This window comes from Corvus moneduloides, chromosome 4, assembly GCF_009650955.1.
Source record: "Corvus moneduloides isolate bCorMon1 chromosome 4, bCorMon1.pri, whole genome shotgun sequence".
In the NCBI taxonomy this organism is placed as follows: domain Eukaryota; kingdom Metazoa; phylum Chordata; class Aves; order Passeriformes; family Corvidae; genus Corvus; species Corvus moneduloides.
The window spans coordinates 56,542,197-56,554,866 of NC_045479.1; the positions used below are offsets into that span (position 1 = coordinate 56,542,197).

Genomic DNA, 12,670 nt, shown 5'->3' on the forward strand with positions numbered 1-12,670 from the left:
TTCTTGACAGGGCTGGATCTGTTCATTCCCCAGCCGGGATTGATACTTGGGGTTGCCACAACCCAGGTGCAGGAGGACCTGGAACTTGACGGTGTTGACCCCCATGAGATTCCCATGGGGCCCACTTCTTGAGCTTGTTCAGGTCCATCTGGATGGCATCCTGTCCTTCAGATGTGTCAACTGCACAATTCAGCTTGGTGTCATCTGCAGATTTGTTGAGGGTGCACTTGATCCTGTGGTCTTAAACATTTCTGGTTCCAGTACAGACCCCTGAGGGACACCAGCTATTACTGATCTCCATCCTAAGTCTGAGCTGTTGATCACTGCTCTCTGGATGCAGCCATCCAGCCAATTCCTTATCTATGGAACAGTCCACCCATTGAATCTTCATCAGTTTCAGTTTAGAGAATCTTCATCTCTCTTCAGTTTAGAGAGAAGGATGTTGTTGGGGACCATGTGAGAGGCCTTAGAGAAGTCCAGATAGATGACATCCATAGCTCTTCCATTGTCTGCTGATAGAGTTACTCCATCATAGAAAGCCACTAGGTTGGTTGGGCAGGACTTGCCCTTGGTAAAGTTGTGCAGGTTGTCTCAAATCATCTCCTTGTCCCCCACATGGAAGCTTTGCATAGCTTCTAGGAGGGTCTGTTCCATGATGTTTGCAGGAGCAGATGTGAGGTTGACAGGTTGGTAGTTCCCACGGTCATCCTTTTAGCCTTTTAAAAAATGGGTGCAATGTTTCTCTTTTTCCAGTCACCTGGGTCTTCACTTCATTGCCATGACTTTGCAAATATCATGCAGGGTGGCTTGGCTACCAGACAGCATCCCTCTAGTCTTTCCAGAGTACCTGTCCCTGCTTTCACTGCTTGTGCACTTCTTGCCTGTTAGTTTGCTCAGTCAAGTTTCAACTTACCCCTGCCAGTCTCTTGCCTTAATTTCCTGATTTCTTAAACCTAGGTATCAAGAGCTTTTGTGTTTTATTTAAGACACATTCAAGATCTGCCGCCAGCTCTGTTTTGCTCCTTTCTCTCTGAGGGCAGTCTCCCATGGCATCCTATGGCCAAATGCCTTGTACAGCTGGAAGTTTGCTTTCCTAAAATTAAGGATGCTAATTTTACTCTTCACCTGACCTGTATCTCTGAGGAGTATGAACTCCATCCATGTTTGATAACTGCAGCCCTGGCTGCCTCCAGTCCTGACGTCTCAGATTAGCTCACTTGCATTGGTGACCACCAGATCCTCTATCACATTCCATCTGGTAGGGCTGTCTATTACTTGCCATGCAAAATTATCTGTATAATGCATTCCAAGAGTATAATGCATTCCTACAGCTTGTCATGCTACTTTTCCAGATGTCAGAGTGGTTGAAATCCCCAGTAGGACAATAGCCTGTGAAAGTAACGCCTGCTGTAGCTGGAGCAAGAAGGCTTTGTCAGTAGGCTCCCCTAGATCTGAAATAAATGCCAACAATATAGTTCCCTCACTCACCTCAGTGTTCAGGCTTTCAACCTGCTCATGGCTTTTCTTGAGACAGCTCTTCACAATATATTAGTTTCTCAATGTAAAGGGCAACCCTGCTACTCCTTTCTCCCCTCTTTGCTCTTCTGACCAGCTTGTAGCCATCCGTAGTCACACTCTAGTCATGGTATTCATCCCACCAAATTTCAGTAATAGAAATTAGGGCAGAGCTCTCGAGCAGCACTGTGACCTCCAGCTCCTTCTGTTTGTTGCACATGCTGTGTGCATTGGTATAGAGAAATTATTTAACAAGACATTCTGTTAGACTTGGAAAAACGATTGGTTTCTGAAGAACTGTAGAAGATTTGATCTATTCAGGTTTTCCCAATACAGATCCATGTACTGAAATCCTTCTGTCCCAAAAAAAAAAAAAAAAAAAAAAAAAGCTGTATCTGAAGTCCTACGACATTCTACAGTTAACACTGCCAGGAGAAGAGATTTGAGGAAATGGTAATGCAGAAAGATAAACTTTTATATGAAACTGTGAAAGCAAAATGTTTGCACTTAGGAGTTTTTAATGGTCCTTATTTATGAAAACACCATTTTGTTTTGACTTTCGCAAACTGTGAACATTCATTTCAAGCTTATAAAATTTGTCATTCTGGAGTGTTTTCTGGAATTCTATGCATCATTCATGTTCATTCACATATCGCTTACTATACACATGTATTATTATTTATATACATGTATTTTATGTATGTGTGTTTGCTTATACATTATTGACATTTTTATATTATATGTATATACACACAGCTTTAATTTTTCATTAAGAATTTACTTTTGTCATAGCAAGACTGTTGCATTACTGATAACTCTTTAGATGGCCTGAAAATTAAGCTACAGAGGAATTGAAATAGTGTCAAAAATAACGAAAATTCTGAAGGATGTTCAACTATTTGAAGATGTTGATTCTGTTTTTTGAAATTATTTTCTTGGAATTTATGTAGAACATTGTCTTTCCAATTACTCTTTGTTTTGGTCTTATGTAGCCTGTAAATCAGATTCTCTTTTTAAACTTTGAACTTAGCAGTATAACTGAAATTTAATTTGAAACATGTTACTTTTAAATTCTTACTATTTTCACATTGTTGGTGAATTGTGAAGCTGTTATTTTGTAACATCTTTTCAAAAAAATACATGTAAAAGTGTAACAGAATTCTTACCTATAAAATACAAATTTTGAGTTCTGGGAAGCTGGAGTTGTAGGAATGAGAATGATTTTTTTCTTATAAAATCATTAGCTGAAAACCTATGTCAGACAAATGCCAGCTGATGATACTGAAAGTAGTACTGAACTAATTTATTTAAATGTATTTGTATTTTATTTCTTATCTAAAATACTATACTATTGCTGCAAAACAACTTTAATACAGATTGTTAATGAAAAATGCTCAATTGGATGACTGTTACTTCTTTAGGTCAAGATTGAGCAGGTTACAATGGAACTTCAGCTTATTCCATTCACTGTCCTTCTGCGATCGGTTCTGGATCAGCTGCAGGAAAAGGATTCTGCTCGAATATTTGCTCAGCCAGTGAACCTTAAAGAGGTACGTTTGCAGCTGTGTTTCCTGGTGTTTATGTATGGCTTGGTGGCACTTAAGTACAAGAAATGAGTCATTACATGCAGAGTTAGAAACAGTGTTACCTTTTAATCTTTATTCTGATAATTAACATTATGAGTTACGGTTTACTGCTATGAAAGCCTTTGCATGTTTACATACCAAAATAGTTTCTGGGAAATACTTCTATGGAATGTTTGGTACATATTGATATTTTTCAATAAGATGATTTTGGTAAAGCAAATTTGAAGGGTATCAAAAATTGAAATGCAGATACTATGTTCGTACTTGAAGGTGAAACTAGACAGACTTAGCTATACGTGCGTGTGTGTGTGTGTGTGCATATACTGCATGCACATCTGTTTATTATGCATAGAATCATTAAGATTGAAAAAGATCTCCAAGATCATCAAGTCCAGTCTTCAACCTAATACCACTATGCCAACTAAACCATATCACAAAGTGCCACATCATTTGTTTTGAACACTTCATGAATGGCAACTCCACCACTTCCTGGGGAGCCTGTTCAATTCTTAACCGCCCTCTTTCAGTGTAGAAATTTTTCCTGATATTCAACCTGAACTGCCCCTGGCACAACTTGAGGCCATGTCCCCTTGTCCTGTCACTAGTTGCCTGGAAGTAGGAGTACACAAAACCACAGAACTAAAAAAAAAAAAAAAAAAAAAAAAAAAAAAAAAAAAAAAAAAGTAGTTTCAGCGTCTCTCAGGAGAGCTCAAACTTGTTACCCAAGATGCAGAATATTGTAATATGTAAACTTCTGTTGGCAGGCAAATGTTTGCAACATCAAGATGTGCAATTCTAAGTTACATTTTTAATTTCTTGTATTGAGGTATTACAAAATACATTTAAGTGGATCAGTTAGTAACTAATGCTGCTTTGGCTGTAACAAGACAGTTTTACCCATTTGTGTTTTAAATATTTATTCAAAGGTTCCAGACTATTTGGATCATATTAAACATCCTATGGATTTCTCTACCATGCGAAAACGGTTAGAAGCGCAAGGCTATAAAAACCTCGCTGAGTTTGAAGAAGACTTCAATCTTATCATAGATAACTGTATGAAATACAATGCAAAAGATACAATATTTTATAGAGCTGCAGTGCGGTTACGAGATCAAGGAGGTGTAGTTCTCAGGCAAGCCAGGCGAGATGCTGAAGGAATTGGCTATAACAATGAAACTGGAATGCACTTACCGGAAAGGCCTAAACTTGAGTCACCCCAGCCTTTCTCCTGGGAAGATGGTAAGATGTTTTTCGATTATTTTTGGAAGTTGCATTTTTCATTGCGCACAGAGCGTATGTTCCATACAGATGTTTAGGATTGTTGCTGTTCAGTTTGCTAACTAGATTCCCCATCCCCCATTAAAAACACTGCTTGAAAGATTATGGTGTTTCTGTTCTACCAGATCTGTCGTTAGACATCAGTGCCATCTGGATTCTGATTTTGGCACAGTCAGAGCCTAATGTAACAACTTACACAGAAAAGGTTTTTAAGTTGATTGCTTTCTTTCACATGATGTAAGACATGGAAAATGACTACCAGTGTTCATAAAGCTCAGTATATTTTTAAATAACCTACTATATTAAAAAATTGAGCACGTTTGTAATGCTAGGAATTAAAATTTATTCTTTTGACATACACATGAGTTTTCTAAGGTTGGGCAGTGGAGGAGAATAATTAACACATTTCTTTTATAACTGTAATTTTGTCCTTTTCTTTAGCAAGAAGGAATTAATCTATTAGAGTGGGAAGGATTAATTATGTCTTCCTTCTGACCTTTTACTTCTTTGCTCTACTATGTAGTTTTTTTGAGCAAAATGCTGGTTAAGAAAAATAGTAAATATATAGTAGGAAATATTTCACCATTTCTGACTCTAATCTAAACAGGTTTTTGACAGTATTTTTTTATTTTCGCATGTGATTTTTTTTCCTCCTCTTGGTATTATTATTCTGAGAAATATTCTGGGAAATGCTAACATGTTTTCAATTGTACGTGTTTTGACTTCAGTGGATAGGTTACTGAATCCTGCAAACAGAGCACATATGTCCTTGGAAGAACAGCTGAGAGAGCTGCTAGAAAAACTTGATCTCACCTGTGCAATGAAATCCAGTGGGTCAAGGAGCAAAAGAGCAAAGCTGTTAAAGAAAGAAATCAGCATTATTCGCAACAAACTAAGTCAGCAACACAACCAGGCTCCCCAAATAGAATCAGGTATTGGAAGTTTCGAAGAAGAAAGTGCAGCATTAGAACAAGATGGAGAAGAAGAAGGTAAGATTGTAAACCATGTTTAAATGAGTACTGTTCTGAACCATTTTAGTCAGGTGCTGTAATGTGAATAATAATGTGAATTAAAGAGTTTGATAAATTAATATTCGTTACGTTTAAAATACTGATTTTAAAATTAAAATATTAGTTTTGAAATATGCAAATAGCTGCTTAATCACAACAAATATTTTAAGAATAGAATGATCTTCTTAAAAAAACCTCCATCCGTTATTTTTCATGGTAGCAAGGCTTTAAAAATTTAAGTGTTACAAAGTGAAAGTGCAAACAATCTCATAGGAAAAGCAGTTGGAAATGGCTGAGTGAAAAATATCTTTGTACTTTCGGAAATACACTTAAATGTCGAAATATGTATTAGGGATCATGTGAGCCTTGGTCAATGGTAATGAAGACTCTGGCTGTTGTACTGTGTTTTTAGCCTTTTTTATTCTCTGCTCTAGACTCTGGGGAGGAGGATGGGTAGGTTTTGGGGTTGTTTATTTATTTATTTATTTATTTATTTTAAATAAAGCTAACTATTGATAAGACCTAACAAATTTCATGTATCAAGTCAGCTGTATCTACCCAGCTCTTCCCCTTTTTCTTCTCTTCCTCCTCAAAACATTTGTCTCAGAACTGCATCTACTCTTGGCTAATTGCCATTGATTTCAGTGAGAGCAGTGTGCTAGGACTAACTTCGTATTTCATATTTGAATATCTTATTTGCATTTTTAACTTCTAAATGAGTTTCGGAGGTTTTTATTGCTCATTTTTAAATGATGCAGAAAAAATCTGTCACTCAAATAAGAATTCTGTTGACTTTGTTTCATGATTAGCTCTAAGAAACTAAACTTTTTCTTTAGGACAGTTAGAGATGGGTTTCATTTTTGAATAAGTGCATTGAATAGGAGGAGGAAAGAGCTCAAGGGAAAGTGGAAGCACGGTAATAAATAAAATGGTCTCTCTCTGTTGCAGCTTGATGCTCTCAAAATTTTTGGAAGGTGAAGTCAATAAAATGATTGTCCTTAACTGCCATTCAAACAGCAACTTAGTGTTTAATTGCAAACATAGAACTTGCTGGAGATTTGAGCATCGTTAGAAAAAGCATACATGAATCAGCGCATTATCTTGTTCTGAGGCTTTTAAGTGTTCTCAAAATGTTTAATGGATTGGTTTTTTTTAATTTGGGTGTTGTTTTTAATTTTCAAGTGATGATGGTATTAAAATAGTCCTTTAGGAATGTGAGTTTTGGCAGTGAATGAATCCACAACTTACTTGTAGCTTAACCTTTTTGTGCCACAGCCTTTCACTTCAGCTATTTTTTGTGAAAAAAATAGTCCAAAGTGAGCAGTAGCTCTTTTCTTATATTTACAGTATATTACAGCTTTTTAAATAAAGTGTAATGAAAGGCATGATCCAGGGCTGATTGGCATTGTTGTTACGGTTCTGATCTAGTGAAGAGTAATAATAATTAGTTCAAATTTCAGTTCTCAAATGGAAGGTACATAGACGAGTAAAGAAAACAAATTGCCCAAAAAAAGATAAGAAAAGTATTAGAATCCTGTGCCCAGGATCTCTACAGGCGGTGACTTTGGTAGAGCTGTGAACTACCCCTCCTTGCAATTCAGTTTCCAGTCTCGGATCATCTGAAAAATACGGTACCAGAATAACCCCATGAAATTTAGGTTTTATTTCTAAATAATTCTCAAGTGGTTTTATGTTCTTAAATATTTTTTTGAATATTTTCTAATTACTTGTAAGAAAATCAGAATTTGTTCACAAAGAAAGTCACCTTGGAGATTCTAAACTATAGCATTTTTTGATTGCTGGTAGTTTAAATGTGCTTATCTGACTGTACATTTCATTCTTCTGTTTTCCTGAAATATTAGTTACCAATTCTAATACCTGCATGCCTTCAAATGATGTGAGCACAGTCCCACTGTATTGTAAAAATAGGTATTTTTAATATGAACTATGCTATTATTTGATTAAACCTTAAACAACAGGGTAGAGATTTTTCTGCACTTAGAAGTCATTGATTTCCAAGTGAACATTGCTGGGCCAAAACCAAACAACAGACTGCAAATAGAGAACTTTAAATGCTTGGGGATTTTATGCCTTTCTTCAGGTGGCATAGAAAATTTAACTAAGTTTAAATATTTTATGTGATAACATAAATAATACATTGGTATTATACAGTTACTCTAGAATAAGTATTGTCTTCTATTTTGGAAGCTAGAAGGGTTTTAACATCTTTTTGAGTTGATAATTATGGGTTAGGACATCCTTCTGTTCGTATCAGGGTATGCTGCAATGGTAGAATGTTTATTTTCTTTCCAATTACTTGCAATGAAAAACTGAAACTACTTTTATACACCCACTGTCATATCTCTATTGTCTTTTCCCAGCATGGATTTAGGGAAACTGAGTGGGACATGATCATATTAAAAAAAATTAAAATATGGGGCAGGGGGAAGGGGCCTGGAGAGAAACGGTAGAGGGTGGTTTTTCTGATTTCTCCTATCAAGTCTGCATTGTGAAGTGTGTTACTTGTCAACTAGTGGCTAATCAAGATGCAAGGTTTTGGGGGTGTTGGGTTTTTCTCCCCCATTTTTTATTACTTTTTCCTTTTGGTAGATAAAACTTCTGGTCACAACTGTAAAACAGCTTTACAAATCATACCCTTGTGTAGATTTTGTAACACATTTTAGTTCACTGAAGTAGAATAGGTTACAAAATTTTTATTTTTTTTTTACTGGTTATCTGATAAAATTTTTCATAGGCAGATAAGGTGAATATTGATAAGATGAAATAGATTAAAATGTATATTATCAAAAATTTTACTTGAATGGCAGTATAATTGCATTTAACAGATAATGATCCACCACCCCAACTTTCTAATGAAAAAATAGGTTTTGTAGTTTTTAGTTAATGAAACTAACATAACTGCATGAGAGGAAAAAAGTACTTATCCAGGTATAAATTGTTAACACCAACTATAAACATCTTCTTCTCTACCCCTGTTACATTCCCAGTATAAAAGTAGGAACTACTAACTAGGACAGATTGTTGCTAGACAAGTTTTGTTTTTAAAATGTTATGCTTTGTTTCCAGACAACAATTTATTTGGTGGGCTGCACATTTATAGTGAGTTTTATAATAGACTTTATAACTACAGGTTTTCAAAAATCACACTCTATTTATAATTTTTTCAGGAGATAAATCTCCCCCTAAACTTGAACCATCAGATGCATTACCTCTTCCTTCAAACTTGGAGACTAATTCAGAACCACCAACCCTCAAACCAGTAGAACTCAATCCAGAGCAGAGTAAGCTTTACAAAAGAGTAAAATTTGATAATGAATTATATAGCACTTCCATTCAGAAAGAAATAAATGGACACACTCCAGAACACTTACTTGACAGTAATCTCAATGAGTCGACTGTTTCTGCTGTAGCTGAGTCATCAACTGATGTAAACAGACGTACATCCATTCTCTTCTGCAAATCGAAAAGTATAAGCCCCCAAAAGTCTGCAAAGAACACTGAAACCCAGCCAACTTCTCCACAGCTAGGGACCAAAACCTTTTTGTCTGTAGTCCTTCCAAGGTTGGAGACACTTCTGCACCCAAGGAAAAGATCAAGGAGTGCATGTGGAGATTCTGAGGTTGATGATGAGTCCCCTGTAAAGCGCTTGGATACAGGTAAATGTTTACAAAACTTATTTGAATGGATGCATCTGGAAAGTTAATATACCTGTTAATTTTTACGTACGTGTGGTTGTTAATCTTCGGATTTTAGGACTTGAAACAGGCTGTCCTCACAGTTGAGTAGTTATAGTTGAGAAAATGGTTACTCATTTTTGTGTTGGCCCTTGACAGTAACACCTACTGAACCAAGTTTGGGTTCTTTGGTTTCATGATGCAGTTTTTAAGATTACACATACGGGTGCGTGATTTTTTTTTTCTTTAGTTGAAACCTGTAGGAAAGATTAATCAGCTGCTTTTTTTCCTGTTAAATTCCATGGAAACTTGACATACGGTGCCAAAAAGAGAAGGCTTGTAAGCAGGAGCATGAAAAATACTTGTGCCATGTATGATTTCATTTTGCCAAGTGTTACTCCAAGCATATTTTAACATTATGAAACTGATGACTGTGTATGAGGCACTTTATATATCTATGTATTTTATGGAAGTGTTAAAATCCCAAAGTAAAATGACACTTCATGTGGTTTTTTTTTCTTTAGTCTGTTCACTTTAAGTGAAATTGAAGGATCTGAGTGGAAGATTATGCTCTTAAAGAGACTTCTCTAAAGGATATTTTAAAGAAAATGTTATCTTGATACATTAGTGCAGAACAGCTCAAGACATTAATCACATCTTTTACTTAGCACACCTTAGTTCTACTAATTTGAGAAGTTTGTATAAAACCTTTGAGGAATAAAAGGAGCATAAGGAAATTACTTACGGATATCTCCCTGTCATCCGTGGCTATTGCTATGGATGAAATAAGTACTCTTTCATTGTCATGTTGGGAACCCTTAGCAGATATGAAAACAGCGTGTGGGGAGTTGTCTTTGAATGAAAGAGATAGGAGTTTAACATTGTGTGAAGATGTGCTCCAAAAGCTGAGGAAGGAGAGGGGCTTATATCTGGAGGGAAAAGGGGAGCATTGTCGATTTTTATGTTGTTTCTTTTTTGTTTGTTTGGTGGGAATTTTTTTGTTTTGAATTGTGGGATTTTTTGGGGTGGGGGGTGGTGCTTTTTTTTTAGTTAGTTGGTTAGCTGGGGTTTTTTGAATGATCAGGTGGAGACACTAATGATTCTAATGCTGGAATCATGGCATGAGAAGATGTTATGTAAGATTTAGTGGGGGGAAGTCTCTTTCATTTGTATTTTTGGGGTTCTGTTTGGTTTTCTTCTTTGGAAAGCCTCAAATTCCATTCCTTTTCCTGACACCTTGGAAAGAGAATGCAGATTTGGTCTGGTACTTTGGTTCTGAAGTAAGAGCCAAGTGAAGGTAGTGTGATTATAGAAATAAGTTAATGTTTATTAATAATATAAAAAGCTTTGGTTTCCAAATATCCTAATTTGCCAGTTTATAATCTAGATAATTTCATTATGTACCTGTATATAGATTGCATTTTATCACACACAGTGAATCATTTTGTGCTAGATTACACCAGGAATTAGTACTAATTCCTTGAAATTTTTATATTGAACATTGTGAATTTTTTCTTTGGGGGAAAGAAAAGGTTTTTATTTTGTAAGAAAGCTAACTTAATTCTTAAAGGGAAAAAAAAAGGCAGCAACAAAACCAAAACCCACCAGATTTCTGAATATGTTTAAATTCAGCTATTTTGCTTCTTTTTCTCTTGGAGTTAGGTGTATGTGGAGCAAATGTGCTTTTGATTAGCTTCAAAACAAACAACCCAGTTCCAGGAATAAAATCCAGAAGCTCCGAGATTTTTCTGTTGTTATTTTAAAACTAAATTATGTAGTCTCTTCCTGAAGCTAGTAAAGATATAAACAGAATTAAATCTATGTAGAACAAATACTTAGGGGGCATTCATAGTTAGAATTTCTACTTGTTCAAGAAGAATGAATTGAAACAATTTAGCCAGTTAATATTCACCTGAAAATGTTCTAGTTATTCTTTAATAGCATCTTGTTTTTTAAACATATATGGTTCATACAGGTGTGGCAGCTTATCAGATCTTACTCCTTTTATTAGGTTTCCTGTTTGCAACCAAACATTTTGCTTTCACAAAGGAAATTTTATTCCTCATGTTATTTTCAAATTCGTGTCTCCATACTAATTCAAGCAATTTGCAGTTGGCAGCTATCTTGAGCTACAGTTCAGCAGGAAACTAGCACAAACGTCAGATACTTACCAAAATTCAAAAACAGTTAAGATTTTTTGTGTATGCAGCTATGTTGATTCATGCAGATGTCTGTATTATGATAAAAATGCATCAGATCATGTATACAGTAATACATTATTTCTATTTATTTTTTACAAAATTTAATCTCATGCTGTAGGTAAAAATGTTTTTATTCAGTAGAATCCAGCAGAGCTTTTTCCAAAGCCACCCAATCATAGGAAAAGGCATGCCACAGGCTTCTTATGTGCGTTGACATGAGTTAGCAGCTTTGTGGGAAGTCCCTGCAGTTGAAAATGAATTATTGTTGCACAGTTTTTTGAATGGTGTGAATGTTAAAAATCCTTAATTTTAGTGGATATAGAAAAAGTCATTAAAAAGAACTTTGCTTAATATGCAAAGCATTGACATTTTAAGTGGTCGAGAGCAGCACTGTCACATCTTCTTTTCCTTCTTACCTACTCATAGCCAGTGTGAGGGTTTTTGGCATTATTTAAGGATGTCTTGTCTTTTCTGTCCTGTACTGTACAGTCTCTTCAGTGTTTGCTCCTTTCTTGTCACTCCTGTATTCTTACATGATGAAGTTCAAAGGAAGACTCTAAAGTTTATTTAGTTGAGTAAAACCATACCTACTTGGTTGTTTCACTACTATTATAGAGTGCTTTTATTGTGCTCTTTTGACTTACATTTGGGGTTGGCGTTTTTGCCAGTTATTTTCAAGGACACACACAGGATCCACTGACACACTCCTTTGTAAGTGTTGTTGGTTTTCATACACAAGATTACTGAAATGCCAGCTCTTTTTCAGTCATATTGAACAATATGACTTAACCTTCAAAGAGGACTGAAAACAGTTCCTTTCAATACTCTGACCTTTTATATTTGAATCTTTAAAATACATGAAGCAGTAGTGTAGTGTAATCTTAAATTTAAATTTTCTAGTGCTCTGCTAGGGCATTATCACAGAGCACATCTGTCTTCGTAGTTGCTATGTGGAAGCTGACAGCTACATAGTGGAAACGTGTTTAAAAATTTCCCATACATACTTGATGTATTTTGGGTTTGCTTCACATGGTATCTAGCAACAATTTAAAAAAAAAAATTGTTGGTTTTACTTAGGAAATTTTGGTGACATCAGAGATTGATGTGTGATTCTTGAAGGTTGGGCATGTCAAGTCAACTGTGACCAAGTTCAATGACCTTTTCTAAATAGCCATTGTATACTTAAATCGTTTTTGTCGGGGAAATAGTTGGTGCAGTTATTACATCAGAGAAAAATGAAACTGATTAATGAATAGAAGGCAGATTTACTGGCCATTAAAAAATCTGCCTGTATCAGTTATGTAAGATAGCAGATGGAACAAAGTATTGTTTTAAGAAACCTTTTTTAACATTGTAAAATGCTAGATTATGATCAGATGAAATTT

At 35.5% G+C, this 12,670-nt stretch overlaps 1 protein-coding gene across 5 annotated transcripts in view; it reads left to right on the forward strand.

The window, feature by feature from the left end:
- Positions 1 to 12,670, forward strand: part of BRD1 (bromodomain containing 1) — a 60,678-nt gene that overhangs the window by 25,446 nt on the left and 22,562 nt on the right. For 3 of the 5 annotated variants that reach the window (XM_032105537.1, XM_032105539.1, XM_032105542.1), the window contains 4 exons: positions 2,937 to 3,065; positions 4,028 to 4,340; positions 5,108 to 5,368; positions 8,578 to 9,066. In XM_032105537.1, the coding sequence (XP_031961428.1) occupies positions 2,937 to 3,065; positions 4,028 to 4,340; positions 5,108 to 5,368; positions 8,578 to 9,066 (1,192 nt within the window). The remainder of the gene's footprint in view (positions 1 to 2,936; positions 3,066 to 4,027; positions 4,341 to 5,107; positions 5,369 to 8,577; positions 9,067 to 12,670) is intronic. The other 2 variants (XM_032105540.1, XM_032105541.1) reach the window with 2 other exon arrangements.